This window comes from Lissotriton helveticus, chromosome 1_1 (genome assembly GCF_964261635.1).
Source record: "Lissotriton helveticus chromosome 1_1, aLisHel1.1, whole genome shotgun sequence".
NCBI lineage: Eukaryota > Metazoa > Chordata > Amphibia > Caudata > Salamandridae > Lissotriton > Lissotriton helveticus.
This window is the reverse complement of record NC_136057.1, coordinates 884,726,622-884,749,219: the sequence shown is the minus strand read 5'-3', so window position 1 is coordinate 884,749,219 and position 22,598 is coordinate 884,726,622. Positions and strand designations below refer to the sequence as shown.

The 22,598-nt window shown below is 44.5% G+C and overlaps 1 protein-coding gene across 2 annotated transcripts in view; it reads right to left on the bottom strand.

Annotated features, from left to right (window-relative positions):
• The window catches only part of MON2 (MON2 regulator of endosome-to-Golgi trafficking), a 1,009,595-nt gene that overhangs the window by 720,261 nt on the left and 266,736 nt on the right, over nt 1-22,598 (bottom strand). For both annotated transcript variants that reach the window (XM_078675668.1, XM_078675659.1), the window contains exon 3: nt 9,692-9,819. In XM_078675668.1, the coding sequence (XP_078531794.1) occupies nt 9,692-9,819 (128 nt within the window). The remainder of the gene's footprint in view (nt 1-9,691; nt 9,820-22,598) is intronic.

Sequence of the window (22,598 nt, the reverse complement as noted above, 5' to 3'; positions counted from 1 at the left end):
TATTTACTGAAATGCCCTTGCGGCTTGCCCTATGTGGGAAAGACTGAGAGAAAACTGAAAATCCGTTTAACTGAACACAAAAGCACCATCAGAACTAAGAACTTGAAGTCTCCTTTAGCTGCGCACTTTATATCAGCCTCACATAACATCAGCCAGTTAAGGTTCCTTGCACTAGAGGTTGTCCCCATGAGACCGGGTGTTGATAATCACAAGAGATTGCTGCAACGCGAACTAGTTTGGATCAAACTGTTGGATTCCTGTCAACCCACTGGACTGAATGATCGTATAGAATACAGTCGTTTCCTATAAATGTCTGCTCATCTTTGTTCTCCCCACTATGTTGTATTTATACACTTGTTTATTATTTGCCCTGTTTGCTATACAGTGTACTCTATCCCCTCAATACTATATCTTTTGGTCTTCGACCTCACTGTTCTTTACTTGTTTTTTTCCGTCTCACCCAGAATGTATTCTTTGATCTCTGAATCCACCTAGTACTTTGCTCTTTCTTGTTCCTTCACTCACCCTGACATTCAGTTTTCGTCTTCTACTATCCGCTCCTTATTGTTTGTTCACCCTTCCTGGTTCTTAGTTTCAGTTTCTACAGCCCAGTCACATTCATCTTTTTCCTGTTATCCTCCACCCGTTATTCTCTACACTACATTTATTCATTCCCACATTCATCTGATTTATTCAAGGATTACTTGATCTGATAGGATTGACCTATATCACCCATATTTTTGTTTGCCTACGTGTTGTATATTATCCATTATCGGCTCTACAATTTTATATATTTTTTTCACCTTTTATTTTTATTCTCTCATCAGATTAAAATTATTAACCACATGCACGGTATAATTACTCTTTTCACCTCGGATCTATCGTTCACCCAGGAGTCTATTTTCTGTGTCCTTCACGGACGTAATCCGCAATCTAGTCCGTTTTTTATGTTATTCACTTCCTTGCATGGTGCCGAACACTACTATCTACCCTGAATGCGGTAACGCTAGAGTTTCCCTGGAACGCGTGGTTTCGGGTAAGTTGTTGTTTTTTTAACCGGGAACGTTGGATCTCCACCTCAGACCGACAGATGTTACCCGCATGTCTTTGGGCCACATATCCTTTTCACAACAACCCGTCCTTTGATATCTCCGCATGAACCCTGTGTAACGCGCCGCTCCCTACGTGCACTCGGTTATTTTACTCACCTGTTCATTTCTTCACTTCACCACCAGCTTATTATTCACCTTTCACTATCCCATTATTTCCATGTATATTTTTGTAAAACTATACACTGTGTCACAACGCGGTGCTACTCGTTTTACCCCTATTCACCTTCCTTAATGCACTTAACGTACTCCACTTGTATGTATTGTTTCCTTATTTAATTTATTTTTTGAGGACAGGGCCCCCCCCTAAAACGATGTCTATTTCCTCTACAGATCCCCTGATGAAGGGACGGTGGTCCCGAAATGCATAGGGATTAATTGCAGTTTGAAACCCACATGTTGAACTTATCGAAGTTTCCACGTTTGTCTATATGAATTCCAATATATGACTATACGGATTAAACTTGATTAATAAACTTTGGATTTACACCTGATCAATTTTTGAAATCTCTAAGGCTAAGACCTTTTAGGATCTCCTCAGGATTCCGCGTGGGCTCCCCCTCGCTCAGGTGTTATAGTCTTCAAGTTCGTCTCTACCAGTCGGAAGAGATGCATTCCTGAGGCGCCCATAAATCGCATTTAATATCGAGTTTGTATTACCTATTTGTTGAACACGCGTTAAACCACCGGTGTGCCACACCACCTCTCTGTTTGTATTCAATTTCTGGCTACCCAGTGTGTGCACCCAATCAACATGTCTTACGAGGAAATCTCAAACATAACGGCAAACCGTGCAGATACTTTTGGATTCGACATTGAAGAAACCAAAAGGATTTATTCACTCGTTAAGGAGGTGGACCCTACCTCAACCAGCACCTTTTCCAATCCGAGCATGCTAAGACAACTATTGTATATGTCCAAAAGAATTATCAACCAGCGCTTACACGCTGGGACTTTGATCAGGTATCATAAAGATCAACGCATCCCTAGAGGACTACGCATTGCCCTTAAACCGACTCTCTGCAGGAACAACCCGAAGTTCGCGGAACGATGGTATGCCATTTTGAACCGTTGTTCCCTTGATTTGATCCTTTTGATAGTGGAAGAACTATCCAAGGTCATCACCGATCTTGAAAAAGAAATAGGCCAGATTCATCATAATCTCGAAAAAAACATGAATAAGGATGAACTGGACAAAGCCCTTGAAGACATCAACATCCAGTTGGATAAGTACACCAAAGAAATCAACGACAGGAAGATTAGAAAATACAAAAGAGACACTATGGATTACAAACTGGGGGAAGAGTACAGTTGGGCGGAGGTATATGCCCAACGCAGACAGCAAAGACCGTCCACTAATCAATCATCCGATGAAACTTCGTCCGATGGTTCCTCCTACCAAAGACGTGGTCAACCTCAGAACAGACCTTCGAGAATGACCCAACAAGCGGATACTAACAGACCATCGACAACGATTCATCCTGAGGAGAGCAACATACAAAATATTCCAACAACCTCTGGTGTACATTTTTTAGTAAAAGGCCCAGTAGTCAACGTAGATCCAGGCGGGGCGGAATCCGCCGAAGGCACAACAACCACGCCCATAGCCCATGCCACCAGGAGCAAAACCAACTTGTCATAAACATATCAAAAACTGAATTATCTGCCAACCAGATGAAAGTATTACAAAAAGGGACTTCATTTGTCCCCACTTATCACACCAATGAATTAGAGACTGAAATCAGTTTCTATAAATTCATGCGAAGTTTACGACTACGCCATTTCTTCACTAATGTGAATCCTCCCATCGGTCCAACTATACAACACGCCTGTAAAGATTTGAAAAGTAAGAGTTCTTTCCTGGCCCCAGTAAGCCACAAAATTCTGGATTCGTATGAAACCATCACACTTAAGGCTTTACGAGACAACCATAATAAGATTTCACCCAAGATCAAGAATTTCAGCACCAGTGATTACAGGGCTCTACGGGAAATCACTAACAATAAGAAAATTACCTGCTGCAGAGCCGATAAAGGTGGCGCCTTAGTGATATTGGATCATGACTTTTACCACTCCAGTGTAACAGCTCATGTGAGCGATGTTGAACTATACATGAAGTTGATCTCTGACCCCACTGATGCTTTCGTTAAAATCTTGAGAACTATTCTAGAGAAAGCCATGACTTTGGGAACCATTTCGCAAAAAGACTTGAAATACTTGATTCAACTCAACCCGAAATGTCCCAGCATTCACATGCTGCCTAAAATTCACAAGAGTTTACACCAACCCCCATTCAGACCGATTGTCTCTACCAAAACGTCGATCCATGAACCCATTGGGAAGTTCGTGGATATGTACCTTCAACCTATTGTGAAAGAGATGTCCACTTACATACGCGATTCAACCGACTTCTTGAATAAAGTGAATAATGTGACTTTGAACTCGAACACTACATACACCTTAGTCACGATTGACGTATGTGCATTATATACCTCTATACCCCATAATAGGGGCATTGATGCCTTGGAATCATTCTTACTTTCCCATCCGATGGACGAAGACCTCAAAGTACTAATTTTGGAACTTATGCACTTTATGCTGTATCACAGCTACTTCTGCTGGAACGACGAGTTTTTCTTGCAACTAGTTGGAACTGCAATGGGAAATTGTGCAGCCCCTAGCTATGCAAACCTTTTTATGCACCGTCTGGAAATCGACAACATATTGGAAAACACTCTATGGCGCAGCAAAATTCAAACCTATTGGAGATACATAGATGACATTTTTTTAATTTGGGCTGGTACCCCTGAAGAGATCCTTGAGTTTCTGGTCTACCTCAACCAGGTAGATGATCACATCCGATTCACCCACCACATCGACCCCAAGTGTTTGCCATTTCTGGACATTCTGGTTACCATTGATAATGGAAGATTGAAAACTTCTCTGTTTGTCAAAGAAACTGATCGCAACAATGCTTTGTTGTATACTAGCTGCCACCCAACTCCCTTGAAGAAACATCTACCTTTTTCTCAGCTACTACGGGCCAAAAGAATCTGCTCGGACCATGATGAATATTCAAACTTTGAAACCAACATCTTACTTAAATATAGAGACAGGAAATACCCTGATGCAATCTTATCTGCTGCTCAAGAACGCGTTAAACTGAAAACAAGGGAAGAACTCTTGACGTTGAGTCCTCGCCAGAAAAAAACTGAGAGACCTGTATTCGTGTCCAAATACTCATCAACAAGTCCTACCATTAAGAAGATCATTCTACGCAATTGGTCAATGATACAATTAGAACCAGACTTCCAAGGAATCTTCAATTGCACTCCTTTGTTCGCCTACCAAAGAGCGAAAAATCTGAAAAACATGCTAGAATTCACCCCATCATCTACTGTTTCTGTTTTTTCTGGAACTAAACCATGTCACAATTGCAGTCATTGCAACAACATAATCAGGGGTAACTCCATCAACCATCCTCGAACTGGAAAAATGATACATCTCAAAACCAACGCCACATGTGACTCCATGAACTTGGTGTATTTACTGAAATGCCCTTGCGGCTTGCCCTATGTGGGAAAGACTGAGAGAAAACTGAAAATCCGTTTAACTGAACACAAAAGCACCATCAGAACTAAGAACTTGAAGTCTCCTTTAGCTGCGCACTTTATATCAGCCTCACATAACATCAGCCAGTTAAGGTTCCTTGCACTAGAGGTTGTCCCCATGAGACCGGGTGTTGATAATCACAAGAGATTGCTGCAACGCGAACTAGTTTGGATCAAACTGTTGGATTCCTGTCAACCCACTGGACTGAATGATCGTATAGAATACAGTTGTTTCCTATAAATGTCTGCTCATCTTTGTTCTCCCCACTATGTTGTATTTATACACTTGTTTATTATTTGCCCTGTTTGCTATACAGTGTACTATATCCCCTCAATACTATACCTTTTGGTCTTCGACCTCACTGTTCTTTACTTGTTTTTTTCCGTCTCACCCAGAATGTATTCTTTGATCTTTGAATCCACCTAGTACTTTGCTCGTTCTTGTTCCTTCACTCACCCTGACATTCAGTTTTCGTCTTCTACTATCCGCTCCTTATTGTTTGTTCACCCTTCCTGGTTCTTAGTTTCAGTTTCTACAGCCCAGTCACATTCATCTTTTTCCTGTTATCCTCCACCCGTTATTCTCTACACTACATTTATTCATTCCCACATTCATCTGATTTATTCAAGGATTACTTGATCTTATAGGATTGACCTATATCACCCATATTTTTGTTTGCCTACGTGTTGTATATTATCCATTATCGGCTCTACAATTTTATATATTTTTTTCACCTTTTATTTTTATTCTCTCATCAGATTAGAATTATTAACCACATGCACGGTATGATTACTCTTTTCACCTCGGATCTATCGTTCACCCAGGAGTCTGTTTTCTGTGTCCTTCACGGACGTAATCCGCAATCTAGTCCGTTTTTTATTTTATTCACTTCCTTGCATGGTGCCGAACACTACTATCTACCCTGAATGCGGTAACGCTAGAGTTTCCCTGGAACGTGTGGTTTCGGGTAAGTTGTTGTTTTTTTTAACCGGGAACGTTGGATCTCCACCTCAGACCGACAGATGTTACCCGCATGTCTTTGGGCCACATATCCTTTTCACAACAACCCGTCCTTTGATATCTCCGCATGAACCCTGTGTAACGCGCCGCTCCCTACGTGCACTCGGTTATTTCACTCACCTGTTAATTTCTTCACTTCACCACCAGCTTATTATTCACCTTTCACTATCCCATTATTTCCATGTATATTTTTGTAAAACTATACACTGTGTCACAACGCGGTGCTACTCGTTTTACCCCTATTCACCTTCCTTAATGCACTTAACGTACTCCACTTGTTTGTATTGTTTCCTTATTTAATTTATTTTTTGAGGACAGGGCCCCCCCCTAAAACGATGTCTATTTCCTCTACAGATCCCCTGATGAAGGGACGGTGGTCCCGAAATGCATAGGGATTAATCGCAGTTTGAAACCCACATGTTGAACTTATCGAAGTTTCCACGTTTGTCTATATGAATTCCAATATATGACTATACGGATTAAACTTGATTAATAAACTTTGGATTTACACCTGATCAATTTTTGAAATCTCTAAGGCTAAGACCTTTTAGGAGCTCCTCAGGATTCCGCGTGGGATCCCCCACGCTCCCGTGTTATCGTGATAAAATCTATAACACCATGCTGCCCGCTTGGTGCAGTGCCACACTGCAAGGTGAAGTGACCTCCCCTGGATGGATGGGAGAAAAGCCTTCGGAGCCATCTGGGTGACATGCAGCCTCAGAAGACTGATGTGGATTTTGTTTCACTGTGACCTGGACACCCCTGATTTCCAATTCTTCCAGATGACTGCCAACCCAGAGAAAATGTGTCTGGCACTACTGTGAACACTGGTTGGCAATATAAAATGGCCTGCTGCACATCAGGTTGGCGCCCACTGGGTACCAGGGAAGGTCTGTGACTGCCCCCTTTGAGATACAGATGTTGTCCAACAGACAACCCCAAAGTTGTGCCCAGAGGAGGTTTCACTGCAAGGTTTGCATGTGCCAACATGCATGCATGACCAAGAAGATAAATGAGGTCATGAGTTCAAAGTGCATCAAAGCCAGCCAAGCCAGAACCCTGGATTAAGTCTGACTGGCTGCTGGAGAGGAAAAGAGTAAACGCAACTGTGTCCAGGTTGGTCTCAATGAAGGAACGCCACTGTGAAGGCATCTTATGATAATTCGGCTGACTGAAGGGATATCTGAAAGATGAAAGGAAGGGGACTGTGGTCTGTGAGTGACTTTGGCAAGGCTGCCTTCAGCAGCCAGTCTTCCCAAAGGCCACAGAAAAGGTTGAATTTTCTGTAGAACAGCAGCATAAGCTGCTGAGATGTGAGTATAAACAGATGGGAAATCGATGCGAGGAGGAGAAGATGAAGGGTAGGGGGTAACCCCTCTACACAATTGGTAGCACTTACTGATCTGAGGGAATAGCTCACCAGCCACTAAGGAAAAATTAAATCCTGCTACTTAAACATATCCCTTGGAGAGTCAATCAAATTGACTTAGTAGCTGTTGTGGACATGTGTCATAACCACTGATACCATCACGCACCTAAGGCCATGAAAAGATTAGGTAAGCTGCTGTACGGGCTGCAAACTCTACCACTAATGATAATCCTTGCCTCGCGAGTATCCTCTGAATTTACTGTACTGTTGGTGGAACCAACGGGCTGATAAAAATAAGCCTAAGGAGTGGGCTTTATCACTGCTGTTTTTAAAATATTCTAGAGCTGAGTCAGCCCTTTCTCCAAACCGTCTGGAACCATCGAAAAGCCTGTATGGCACCGGAAAAACCCTTTGCATGCATCCAGGATTGATGCCCGATTACAAAACTAGTGACCATGGAACGGCCACACAGTCTGTGCTTTCAAGGCTACAGAGTCTTGTCCATTCTGAATTGTTTGGGCAAGGGTGTTCCTGAATTTGTCAAGGGCAGCCTGCAAGATCGTACGGACCACATCCTACATGGCATGAGTGTCCCTGACAAGTAGCTGAGGGCCAAGCGTGGTGAAGATACACTCCTATGAAAAAGGCTTCAATACTCTATGACTCCCTATTCTGTGATGCAGAAGGGAACACATTTGGGTTAGATCACCAAGCTCTCAGGGGTTGGGTGATGAGTTAGAAAATACTAATGTCCAGGGGCCTGGCCAATGCCAACTAGCAACTAACTTGGGGGGGCTGAACATGGCTTCATCCATAATGCTGTAAGTTAGGGCCTCCTTAAATGGTAAGGAGGGCTCTGACAGAGCGGCCGAGGCTATAAGATCTCCATCCACAGGTGTGCTTTCGTCTCAATAAAGGGACGTTAGAGGTTTAGTACTTTCGCAGCCTGATCGACAACAACAGCGAAAGAGAAACTTCCTCTATGGGAGGACCTGTTGGAGATTCTAATTCAGTTTCTAAAGAAATGTCCACGTCACTAGCATTTTGTAAGGGTAGGTAAAGTCTAACATCGTTATAATGAAGGAGGAACAAGTTGTCCACCTCATTGTCATCATCATGTGGAACATTTTGGGACCCTTGAACTGCATCTGAATCCAAACTGAACAAGGCCCCCCAGCTGGAATTGAGGAAGAGGGGATCATCCAAAGTTGGAGGTGGCACTTTGGTTTTCTCATAGTGAAACAAGGGCCAAGAACTGGGCGACGTCCGCTCTGGATCAGAAATGGATCCCGAGAAGGTAAGTTGGAATCTGAGTTGGCGACGGAGGGGTAGGGACGAGCATGGCGTCTGAGTCCAGAGTAGAAGCATTGGGTAATGTTGGCAGGGAGCAAGGCAGAGGCCCAACAGGGTCAGCCAGCCTAGGGGAAAGCCTGCCATCAGAAGTGAGATTGAGGGTTCCTGTGGTTACATGTGGTCTGAAGATGCTCCAGAGGAGACCGTCATTATATTAAAGATCTACAGCATTGGCCTCTCTGAAGGCCTCTATCTGGAGGGAGAAGGCGGGGGTGTGGGGATGGTGACTTGGAAAACTGGGCTCGGAGTCAGACGACACCTGTGCAGTTGGATCCTTGGAATGTCGAAGTGCAGCTTTTCTCCTGAACGCCAGCGAAGAGACAAGTTGTACTTGACCTTCTTGAGCTTAGATGTGTCTTGGATTTTGACCTACATGAAGACTAGCTCTGAGAACGGGACTTGGCTTGGGAGCAGCCTTGTGAGTGAGAGCATAATCTGCCCCACTTTTTCTGCTCTGAAACGATGATTTGTTTCCAGCTCCCTCACTGCCTTTGGAGCAGCAAGGAGCAGCTATTGTCCAACCATGAGCCATAACTGGTACATAGACACCATATGCAAATATCAAGAAACTGCTTTCTACAGTGTGGCATAGCTTAAAGCCTGTGGTCTTAGAGGAAGACATTTCCAGGGCACACTGTTTAATTCTGATGAATCTGGAGAGTTGGGAGAGGAGCTCCGGGCCCATGTCAAAATGTGCAGAAATAAACTAACTGATTTCAGTGTCACATATATAGGCTATATGTGATTCTGTGCTGTAATTTATGGAGACCATGCGAGCCTGTGATAAAGTCTAATGGTGCCACCTACACGCAGGTGGGAACAAATGCTTGATGAAAGAAATACTGATCGATTATGGTGCCTAGGAATGTTCAAAAGGTGAGGAATCTGTGGTTAGAAATAGCCTTCAGAAGATAAATGTTTTGTGACCGCAATCCCAGAGAAGGATAAATAACATGCCACACTAGAACATTAGTTCTCTATCATGCTATATAAAACTCCAGAAGAAAGTTAAACCCAAAGGTCTTGTGTAAGATTTGACTTTTTTTTCTATTTCATGGATGCTGCCATCTAACTGAATACCATAACAAAAAGTAGCAAAACAAATCTAGGGTGAAGATGATTGAATTGTAAAAGCTCTTACTCTTAAGCTTTTTACTGTAGTTCTATAAGATGTTAGTGCAAAATATCATCATCCATCTCTCTAGTTGTTCAACACAGTGTCCCTTACCTCTGAAACAACTTCATGTGACATCAGCCTTTGTATGGCGGCAAGACAAAGCTGTGTAATTTTTGGCTCCTTCGTTCCACATCCCATTAGAAAAGGCTGAACTACTTCCGAGCTGTTCTCTTTCAGGGCTTTTGGTGAGAAATAAAATGAAGTTAGTGATTTCAAAAACAAACACTGTAGTTAAATGTTAACCTTCTTCCATTTTTAGCGCATATATTAGTAAAAAAGTTAAGTGGTGGTCAAGACTGAAGTTGCTGTCGCCATATCATTACATGTTCCTATATGCACACTTACATACAGGTGATAGGGTTGGCAAGAGAGGATGATATTCTGTGAGATATGTAAATCAAAGTTCGAGCTAAGTATGAAAAAAACAAAATTTCTCGCCACCATAGCAATTCTATGAAATAATCTATAAACAGTAAAATCTATTCGGTAAACTATCAGAATCGTACGAAAGGTGAAGTCATACTGAGTTATCTGAATCTTCAAAATCAGTTATCAACAAGTTTGAAACATCACCTACTAGTAAATAACATAACACACAGGCTATATCAGATCCTTACTTCTAAAGGCCTATCATTTCTGTGCCTCTTTACACTCTTTGAAATTCAAAACTAGTATAACTTTTTATTAAATTACAGGCTGGCAATTGGGTACAGGGAACACAGGCATTATCCAGCATGGCGATGGAACAAGTTGAATGTACACCCCAGATATGCCTTTAAGGATTGGTTAAACCCCTTCGATCTGCAAGCTGAAAATAGGTAGCAGTCGCACTACTATTGGCTAAGAGGAGGATATCCATACACCGGGGTGGAAAAATATCTCCTAAATTTGAAATGTGGATCAAAGACCTCACTTATTGTAAAGAACAATTGTCTAACTATGCAGAACTCCCGCAGGCCTTTAGGCCCAAAGATAAATGGAGTTATTTTACTGCGTACTTACTGGAAAATTCCCCTGAAGCCTGAACTTGATAATCTTTGTATCACTAATTGTAATGGGTGGCATTGACAATGTGCAGGCGGGTGCCAACTTTTTTTTTCAATACTGCTTTGTGGGCATGGAGACAGATTGAAACTATGCTGTAAACAAGCATAATATGTTTTGGAATTACTCAAATAAAAAAAATAAAGAAAATACAGGCTGGCAAGAAATATCTTCTATTAAATGTTAATGAAACACAGTCTCAGAGCCACAGACCAGCCAAACCCCTCACCCCCATCCCTCCCTCACCAACCTTAGGCAATTTTGGTTCTAAGATTAGGACAACTACTCCAGCATAATGATTACTGAGTCTAGACAAGAAATTCCTGAAGCTTTAAAGGACTGCATGCAAATGTTAAAAAAAACACTGTAAAATTTACCCCAGAAAATACAGGTTGGCACACCTGAAATTTCAACCCTAAAAATATTTAAAACTGTTGCATCAGCCAAATGGAAAAGCAAAGAGGAAAACACTCAATTGGTCAATTTCTAGCTATTACAAAAAAAACATATTTTTTTCAGGTTTTCCTTAAAGAAGTTTCTAATAAATATAACATTTGGAAAGAAATAAAACTTGATAATACAGATGGAAGGAGAAGGAAACATTGTCATATGTATGTGCTCATGAACGAATGACCTAGAAGCAGAGAAATCAGTATTTTTGGCTCAGTTGCTTCCCAAGCGAAGGGCCTAATTTGCAGTCCTATGTTTCAACAAGGAGTTAATTGTTGTCCATACAATGGTGGTGTCATAAGGTCTTAACTAGTCTTAAGTTTGTGACAGTCCGTTTACTACCTCCTCTAGAATCCCACATATCAGCTAGATAAATGCTTCCATGTAGTCTACCATAGAGATTTTCATGATCACCTATATTGTTTTGCACTTACATAGACCAGCTTGCCAGCTGCTCACTTTAAAATGTATTCTAAGAACACTCAAAAGAATTCCAATAAAACAATGAATCTGGGAACCAAACATATCTCACAAAATACCTTGATCACATATTTTATCGGAGAAAACAAAGAAATCTTCTTGTCTGAAAATGGCAAGGTTCCTATCATGTTGCTTGATCCTGCAACGGTCTGGAAGATTTTGCTAAAGTCGAAATGATTCATAAAATTTACCTTGCTTAACAATTAAGAATACGTGCCTGACATTAGAAATGCGTTTAACTTAATCGTATCTGTAGAAGAGAAAATAGAAAACATGTCTCTAACATTTGATAGAGAAATAACGTAGCTTTAACCATTGGAGAAGATGCTTTTTGAACGTGTCAGCTTAAATAAGTTGAAGTCTCTCATACCTAATGTGCTACTACAACTAGACCTGAAAATGTTTGTAGACCTCTGCTTGACATTAGAATAAAATGCCTTTCAGAAACTGCTGGCCTACTCCTCTAACTGTAAAAATTGTTCATCACTTTAGAATCTGCTGTTCTAAGAGAAATACATGTATTTCTTTTGCTTTCTCACACCATATGATTTCCTCATTTCATTACACAATGTATTCTGCTGTATTTTATAATGAATAGAGAATTAGCAATGTTGAACTTATTGAAGATATTTGTTTGCATGGTCTCATCAAGACTTACTGATAGAAATGTTTCATTGCTCTAGACTATCCCTTTGTCCACACAATGGGATACTGACAACAGCTAACAGAATAGGCCTGACCGAAGTGGAAGCGTCTAGTGCGCTTCCTGAAACCACAGCCCTGAGCTTTTTGCCCATAGTATAGCCTTCCTTCTTGACTCCCCCCACGTTGAGCTGTTGCCTGTGGAGGGGACATTTCTTTCAACTACTTTTTAAAGTACTATATTGTAACGTCAAGTTTGGTCGGGTTTGCCGAGGCATTGACCCCACGACCTGAGAGGTGATCGTTTGGTCCCTCCTGTTTCTCCTGTGGCTTAGTTATTTTGTATACATTCTCCCATATTTGTGATGCATTCTTTTCCTTTTGCCCATGTCCTGATGAGGCCCGAAATTATTGGGCTGAAACGCGTCGACTCCACGGATTGGAGGAGTCCGACTGATCAATATTTGCACACAAGACATGTGGATACACACCCTGGGACTTTACGGAGGGTGGAGTAATCCCCTCCAGTGTGTATTGGAATATTGCCCATACGAATTGCTTATGAATTTGTGTTTTTTAGCAATCGATTAGTGAATGATTGGTTAGAAAGTAATCATGATTGTTTTGTGTATATGGTTTGTTTTCACTATATATATTTTTTCTTCAAAAAAGATGAATGATTTTTTGAAAGTCTGGTTTGGAGTTGGTTCGTGAGTACCAAAAGTACAAATGGAAAATGTTAAGGGACTAAGGGCCAGATGTAGGTAATCAGAAATTACAGATTCTTAAATACCGAATTTTACCGATTCGGTATTCAAAAATCGGTAAATGAGATGTAGGTAAAAAAATCGGTATTTTTTACCGATTCGTTAAAAGTCGGTATCGGACTTTCGGATTTACCGAATCGGTATTTACCGAATCGGTATTTCCCGATTCGGTATTTCCCATTCATCCCTATGGGCCCAAAGGCCCATAGGAATGCATTGGAAATACCGAATCGGTAAATACCGAATCGGTAAATACCGAATCGGTAAAATTCGAATCGGGAAGCAAGCAAAAGTGAAACTAATGAAAACAGCCAATCAGGTGCTACCACCCTCCCCCTCCCAACCAGGAAGTGGCTACCCAGGCAGCTGCAACTCATTAGAAGGTTCTGGAGAGGCAGTCAGAGCTGAGCAGAGACACAGAGCAGCAGGAAGTGATTTCTGGGAGTGTTTCACAGTGAAAATGGCTAGCAGCAGTGAGAGTCAGAAGGCAGAGAGGAAAAGGAAAGTTAGGTTCAGCAGCATGGAGCTGCAGGTACTAGTGGAGGAGGTGGTTAGAGTCCACAAACAACTTTTTGGCAAGCTATCCCTCACTGTAGCTGAGTCAGATAAACGCAAGCTCTGTCTAGACATTGGTGAAAGGGTGAATGCTGTGGCAGTCACCAGCAGGAGCATTGATGACCTGAAAAAAAGGTTCTACGACATTAGGAGCCTCACAAAAAGAAAGATGGCAGAGCTACACAAACAGGCTGGTCTCACCGGTGGAGGCAGGAACCCAGCACCCCCCCCCTGACTGACCTGGAGGAGTTGGTGGCGTCAACCATCGAGGCAGACAGTGTTGTGGGACTGGGAGATGTGGACAGCTCAGCCAGAGCCAAAGCAAAAGGTAAGACGCATGCGCAGCATGACACCCCATGCCAACCAGCATCCCTTAACCCTTTGTGCACAGGCCAACCCCAGTCCAGTACTGCTAGCACTATATAGGAGCAATGCATTATGGGAAATGTAGTCTGCTAATATTATACCATGTATAACTGAACAGACATCAGCAAGGCAGTGAAAGTAATGCAGATTAATGAAAGTAAAATGTGTAAAGATTTTATTTTAGTCACCGTGACACAGTTGCACTCAGTTGACATACCCTTATTTACACCTAGGGGCAACATCAGCCAGTCAAGCCACACCAACAGCAGGGACTGCAGCAGCGAGGGAGGACAGTGACGAGGCAGGGCCAAGCCATGTCCATGCCTCGCAGGATGAGGAGGACACAACTGCCATCACCCAGGAAGAGGAGACAGTCCTGACCCCCGAATTTCCCCACTCCCCACACCTTTCCCAATCCCCTTCATTGCTATTCTCTCCTGAGACCTCCCCATCAATGTTACTGCCTGCACCTGCAACCTCACCAGCCAGGAGGCGAGTCGTGGCCCCACTGCCAGTGATGGAGGCAGCAGAGGCTGAGGCTCAAGACACTGCACCTATGCGTCCTGCTGCACTGCAGCCCACCACAGAATCTGTCACCATGCGCAGACGTCGACGCAGGCCCAGCAGTGCAGGTGGCTCTGGAGATGGCACTGTGTTCCGTGGGCTGGAGGGAAGCATGGTGCGCATCCAACGCATGCAGGGGAAAGCAATACAGGCCTGCCACCGCCAATTCCGTGCCCTAAACCAACAAATTGGAGAAATGGGGAAGGGCATCAGTGACATGGTACAAAGCAACAGGAAGATTGCAAAATCCAATGCTGACCTAGCTGCAGGAATAACTACTGCAATCACGCAGCTGTGCACAAAACTGGACAGCATGGAGCACACAAGGCGCAGGGACGCCCGTGTAAACAATAGGGCCATGAATCGCTTGGCCACAGCCACAGCACAGCTATGCCGTAGAGGCAAAACCATGCAGGAAAGCCCACTCAGAACACGGCCGAGGTCACCAGGGGCATGGCCAGGATCACCAGTGCCCTCGAGGCAATGATAATATCTCAAACTGCACAGGATCCTGCCCTGGATGTGGCTGAGGGAGACGACAGCAGTAGCCGCAGCAGCTTGGCTAGCGCTGTGGTTCAGCCTCGTAGGAGCAGCAGGCGCCCAGCTGAGCCTGCAGGCCATGAGGAAAGCAGTGAGCAACATCCCAGTGGCTCTGGGAAGCGCGGGCGCAAATGACTTTGCCAGTGTGGGTGATGTAACCCAGGACATGTTGTCCCCACCTTTCTTTAATTTAATAAGTTGCACTTAAGTGCTTTAACTTTGTGGCAACATAAAAATACTTTTGTCCCATACACAACCTGTCTGTGTCTCATTACTTACTCAGAAATAGTTGCTTGTTATTTCTTCACGTCTGTATCTGCCATCACTTGGTGTTGTGACTCCAGCAGGTTGTCTGTCAGGCACAGCGTTGTCGTCGTCATGATCCTCGTAGTCAGACAACTCCACCTCAGTTCCCTTCCTCACAGCCAAGTTGTGCAACATGGCACAGACAGCAATTATCTTGCAGCAGGTGATGGGGGTATACTGCTTTGCACCTCCACTCTTGTGAAGGCATCTAAATCTGCTCTTCCAGATGCCAAAGGTCCGTTCTACCACATTGCGTGTACTTTTGTGGGCCCGGTTATACCTCCTTTGGCTGGGTGTGGAGGGGTTGAGGTAGGGAGTGAGGATAAATGAACGTAGGGCATATGCACTGTCTCCTAAAAGGGAAATGGGAATACATTACTCACATGTATACTTGTAATTCTCACTGCAATAGGTGTTGAAGGGGTCGCACACTCTGTCTTATCTAGGAGGTATCCTTCGCCAAATTCCCCTGCTGACAGCCGTGCATAGATGCCGCTGTTCTGAAAAATATAGGAGTCGTGGGTACTTCCAGGGAATTTCGCAACAAGGTCTGTGATGACGAACTTTGCATTGCAAATCACCTGGACTTTGATGGTGTGGGTTGACTTCCTATTCCGGTAGATGTATTCTGTGTCAGCAGGGGGACAAATGGGGATGTGCGTGCTATCAATGCAGCCGATGATATGGGGAAATCTTGCCATCTGGTAGAACTAAGATTTGGTTTGAACCAGTTCAGCATGGGTGGATGGGAAAGAAATGTAATGCTCCATCATTTGCAACATGGCGTCAAGGAATTTGTGAAAAAACCTTGAGAGGGTGCTCTGGGTCACCCCTCCCACCACAGCAACCATGCTCTGGTAGCTCCCTGACGCCAGCAGGTGGAGGCTGCACAGCACCTGTACATGGGGTGGAATTGCATGTGCCCTTGGGGTGGGGTGCTGCAACAGTGGTTGTAGGTCCCTGATGAGCACCAAGATGGTGTCTGGAGCCAACCTGTACCTCTGCAGTATCTCTTCCTCTGTGAGCATGAACAGGGTCACCCTCTGCCTGTAGACCTGCTCCTGTCTCAGCCATTCCCTCTCTCCTTCCTCCTGTAGCCGTAGCAGTCTTGCGATGACATAAAATGCCGCCATTGTGCAAACAGCATTGCATTTTGGGTCCATTTTTATAGGCTGCACCTGGTTACCACCTGATTTGAATCCATGGTAAATACCGACTCTTAAATACCGAATTTGAAGCAAATTCGGTATTTCAGAGCCTCCCTACATCTCAATCTTCAATTTTACCTATTCTTAATTACCGAATCGGTATTTTGCCGAGTCGGTATTTTACCGATTCGGTAAATATTCCGATTCGGTATTTTACCGATTCGGTAAATTTGCCGATTCGGTAAATATTCCGAGCCGGTATTTTACCGATTCGGTAAATTTTCCGATTCGGCAAATTTTCCGATTCGGTAAATATTCCGAGTCGGTATTTTACCGATTCGGTAAATTTACCGAATCGGCCAAATTTCTGTCACCTACATGCCGATCGCTCAATACCGGTCGGTAACGGCCGAAAATACCGATTTTCGGCCGTTACCGACCGACCTACATCTGGCCCTAAGTACCTATAGTTAGGGACTAATTTATTTTTCTCAACAGTAATTTATTATGATTGATTCACACACATTAGTTTGTTTCTTATTCGCATACCCTCACTACGTGAGCACAGAGATATATCAGTGATCTCTGAGATTAGCATTGGACCCCATACCTAGCATTTGTAGTTAGGTGTTTCACATCATAGGTGTAAGCTCATGTTCCAAGGGGAAATTCACAGTTTATATGATAAGAAACCGGTCCCAGGATCCTTGTTTCCGGTCCAGGGAAGACGTGGCTTGGCAGTTCGGGCTGGACTGTTCCCATAAGGCACAGGGTCAGACTGATTTGCATATAGCCATGTCTGAACTGGGGTGGCTGAGTGAACTAAAGAATGGTGATGGATTAAACCCAGATCAGTTGACTAGGGGTGAGTGTTTGATTTGTTCAAACGCTCCGTCCATCATCCCCTTTTGTATCGCTTTGTTCGCCCGTGTGGCAGGGTGTACTCAGACGTGAGTCCCTTGTTCACTTGGCCACTGGATTCAAGATAGCCTGGCTGATGAGGATTATGAATCCGAAACCGGTCCCAGGATGCTTGTTTCCGGTCCAGGGAAGACGTGGCTTGGCAGTCCGGGCTGGACTGTTCCCATAAGGCACAGGGTCAGACTGATTTGCATATAGCCATGTCTGAACTGGGGTGGCTGAGTGAACTAAAGAATGGTGATGGATTAAACCCAGATCAGTTGACTAGGGGTGAGTGTTTGATTTGTTCAAACGCTCCGTCCATCATCCCCTTTTGTATCGCTTTGTTCGCCCGTGTGGCAGGGTGTACTCAGACGTGAGTCCCTTGTTCACTTGGCCACTGGATTCAAGATAGCCTGGCTGATGAAGATTATGAATCCGAAACCGGTCCCAGGATGCTTGTTTCCGGTCCAGGGAAGACGTGGCTTGGCAGTTCGGGCTGGACTGTTCCCATAAGGCACAGGGTCAGACTGATTTGCATATAGCCATGTCTGAACTGGGGTGGCTGAGTGAACTAAAGAATGGTGATGGATTAAACCCAGATCAGTTGACATGGGGTGAGTGTTTGATTTGTTCAAACGCTCCGTCCATCATCCCCTTTTGTATCGCTTTGTTCGCCCGTGTGGCAGGGTGTACTCAGACGTGAGTCCCTTGTTCACTTGGCCACTGGATTCAAGATAGCCTGGCTGATGAGGATTATGAATCCGAAACTGGTCCCAGGATGCTTGTTTCCGGTCCAGGGAAGACGTGGCTTGGCAGTTCGGGCTGGACTGTTCCCATAAGGCACAGGGTCAGACTGATTTGCATATAGCCATGTCTGAACTGGGGTGGCTGAGTGAACTAAAGAATGGTGATGGATTAAACCCAGATCAGTTGACTGGGGGTGAGTGTTTGATTTGTTCAAACGCTCCGTCCATCATCCCCTTTTGTATCGCTTTGTTCGCCCGTGTGGCAGGGTGTACTCAGACGTGAGTCCCTTGTTCACTTGGCCACTGGATTCAAGATAGCCTGGCTGATGAGGATTATGAATCCGAAACCGGTCCCAGGATGCTTGTTTCCGGTCCAGGGAAGACGTGGCTTGGCAGTTCGGGCTGGACTGTTCCAATAAGGCACAGGGTCAGACTGATTTGCATATAGCCATGTCTGAACTGGGGTGGCTGAGTGAACTAAAGAATGGTGATGGATTAAACCCAGATCAGTTGACTGGGGGTGAGTGTTTGATTTGTTCAAACGCTCCGTCCATCATCCCCTTTTGTATCGCTTTGTTCGCCCATGTGGCAGGGTGTACTCAGACGTGAGTCCCTTGTTCACTTGGCCACTGGATTCAAGATAGCCTGGCTGATGAGGATTATGAATCCGAAACCGGTCCCAGGATGCTTGTTTCCGGTCCAGGGAAGACGTGGCTTGGCAGTTCGGGCTGGACTGTTCCCATAAGGCACAGGGTCAGACTGATTTGCATATAGCCATGTCTGAACTGGGGTGGCTGAGTGAACTAAAGAATGGCGATGGATTAAACCCAGATCAGTTGACTGGGAGTGAGTGTTTGATTTGTTCAAACGCTCCGTTCATCATCCCCTTTTGTATCGTACATGTTGGAAAACAGCAGCTGTGCCACTGTGTTGTGTCTAAAACATTATGAGATGTAGTTGACCGGGCACAAGAAAAATAGTACACCATGTTGTTCGACCTTGTACAAAATGTTCAGACTGAATCCCGAGAAGAACGGACTAATAATAACATGTGCAGCGTTTTTCTAAAATAATATCATGGCCCAAAATAAATGTGTTATGTGTGGCTGTGCAAAGCAAAGGCAGCCTAAAACATGTACTACACTAAAATAAGGGAGAACCAAAGTGGGCCCAAAAGGGAACTTACTACAGTACATTTCCGAATGTGGAAGATTGAGGATATTGTTGTATAGCTCCTATATATCCTTATATCGTGTTAAGTTAGCATAGGTACATTTGAGATTTAAACGCCATTTTTCCTTTCTTGCAACTTCTGCACACGACCCTTATTGTTGACTTAGCTTTCAACCTAGTGGTTTGCCGTGGTGTATGTGAGAATAATATGTTATTGCTCTGATATCAGTTTTGTTTAATAAACCATGTCTGCACGGAGAGTGCTGAAGTTTCAGGAGCAACACGATATGGAATTGTTATGAGGTCTGATCTCCACGCCTTCATAGTCATAACACAAGTGCAGCCTTTGCCAACTTGGGCTTGAGGCGGGATTGATATTGCTTTGCACGAGAATTGTTAACACACTTGATGCGGTGCACATGCAGAGAGAGCTGGTGTATGCTGATGTGATTCCTTCATGCTAGGACACTAAGGTATGGGCCCGCCCTAAAACAACCCAAAGAGACCTTCTTAGCTAATAATATAATATATGTGTTAGGGAGGGTGAGATATAAGTGTTGTTAACTCTTATTCATTACAGCATGTTAACATGCTGTCACCATTCGCTTTTTATGTCTTAGTAACTATGCTGATAATTTTGCTACTGATAATAAGTATACTTGTATTATCTAAGATACTGCGCCTGAGAAGACGGCATTAGTAAATAAACATTTCAAATGCACATGTGTCTTCTTTACTCCATGTTCTGGTTTGTAATGATAATATAACGAAAGAGTGTTCATGAGTCCCACGTACCCTGAGGTACTGTAAGTTCATGTTCTGGTTTGTCTAAACATTGGGTGTTTGATATGTCCAATGAGACACTGTAGCTAGCTCGGTAAGGGGTGAGTTGGTTGCTAAGGTAAGTTTTGGGACACCCTAATTTGCCAAGGTTCCACTCCTCTGTGCACAGTTCTGTGTGAGTACAGAAACCCTGCAACATGGCGCCCAACGGTTTCGGTGGTCTTATATCATGACACTCGAGTAGTTTATCGTTCATGCCTTAACCCCTTCACGTCCGTTTCCGGAAAACGGGGTGTTGGTGAAACCTACCTATTTTTTGAGATAGGTCTTTATTCAAGCTTGATTCTTACTTAAACGGTTTCTTTGAATTACTACCCAGTTGTGCTACAAAGTATTCTTTGTGTTTTCTTGTTTCCAATTCTGTGATGGCGGCAGCGGTGGCTATTGCACAGCATAGTCGCGTTGCGGTACGCAACCATCTTCAGACGTACCAAGTCCCAGTAGATGGGATGGCTGTGATTTTCGTGGTAAGTACAGATCCGGCGTTTCCTTACGAGTTGTTTTACTCTTGGGTTACGTTTCCGGCTGTGGACGCTAATTCTGGTTTGTTCCACTCCTACACCGCCTCGGATGTCCCGGCTGAATATACGCCATACAGGGCATTGGAAATACCTATTGATCATTGGCAGCATCGAGTTTGGTTTGATGGCGCCCTCCCCCACTCTTTGTCCCCTGCGAGGTTAGGTCCACTCTCAATTCCAGGTACTAATTGGCCTGCGTTGGGTGGCTTTACCCCGCACCCGAATCACGGGGCTTGTACCCTGGCAGAAATTCGCAGGCTACATGTAGTTTCCATTTCCGTGATTCGTGCTTTAGTGCAATACATCGGTCGACATCTTCCTGGTGGTCCCCAGGGGGGTGCGGCCGCTCCCATGGAACGAGGCGGAATGCGTCTCAATCCAGTGATGGTAAATTCGGTTTTTGGTGCGCGTCCTGTTGACAACGATGACTTCCCATTCTGGCTAGCAGAGAAGTTTGATCAACTGGAGGCGGTTTTTCCGAATTCTACTCCTGCTGATAAACATAGAATGTTGACGATTACTCTACCGAAGGATATTACTCCTGAACTTGCTGACTGTGACAGCTGGGGAAAAACATTTGCGGCAGTTTATACAAGGTGCTTCGGCACCCCGTCTATGACTGCCCTGCCTGAAATCATTAGACGTGTTCAGAATGATCACGGTCCAGAGGCAGCGGTTGAATTGGGTATGCGCCTGTGTGGTTCTTTTGAGATTGTAAGTGATCTCATTCTCTCCAATGTTAAAGGAGATGCAGTTAACTTTCAGGTGTCGAATGCTTTGGCTGCTCTGCCCGATGCCGACAAACCCCGCCAGTTAGCAAAGATTGTGGTGGCCGCTTATAAAACGATTGGCCGCACAAGTAGAGGTCTGAAATATTTTCCAGTGAAGGAGAAAAAACAACCACAGGGACAATCTGCAGTGACAGATGCCCAGCCCAAGTCCAAGAAACAAAATTGGCCTAAAAAACAGACACAGGGGAAGCAGACAACGCAGACTCAGGGTACTTTTCCTGCAATACAAGCTCCTGCGCCACCCGAAAAAGTTTATGATTTGCGCGACCGCGCGATGATTAAATCGCCTGATCGTTTTCAGGGTTCTGATCAACGCTCTCCTCGTTCCTTTCAGGACACATCGGCCCCGAAGACCGGTGGAGGAGGAGGGGGTGGACGTGGACGTGGTGGCCAACAAGGACGTGGTCAGTCCCGCCAGACGGACGGCGCAGTGAAGCAGGAGGATTCTACGCCTAGGCGTCCGCAGTTTGCGAAAAAGAAAGTCGCAGCCTTAACAGCGCATCGATATGCCACAGATAGTGAGAACGCGGCTTCGGAATCTGACGTGGGCTCTGACCTTGCTGGACAGCGCGGCGGAGATAACTATAGTCAGAGAGGCGCTGCGTCCACTACTGAGGGTGACAGCGACTGATGTCTACGTTGTGATAGAAACAGCGGATACGAGACTTGCTCCCCCTGAAAGACTATATGAAATTGTCCTGTTAATTGAAGGTGACATACAGCGTACCGTTAAAGGTGTATTTTGGGAGAATCTGTCTTCTACATATGATATTTTGCTTTCGGAGGCTGACTGGCCCCCACCTTTTGTGCTCGCGGCGCCGCGAGGGGAGGAGGTGATCCTGCCCAGTTTCGCGAACACTGTCTCGAAAGAGCATTTTGCAGAAGAGTGGGCTCGGGCTCTCGCGCCGGCTCTGTACCGTAACCAATGTGGTTGGGATAGATTGTCGCCTTGCCACGAAATACCGTTGCGGTCTCAGCCGCAGCCTCAACCTCAATATCCCATTCGGCGTGAAGCAAAATCTTCCGTCGCGGAAATCCTTGAACAATTGGAATATCAGGGAGTTATTGAAACGTGTGTGTCACCGATGAATAATCCCCTTTTTACTGTGAACAAACCTG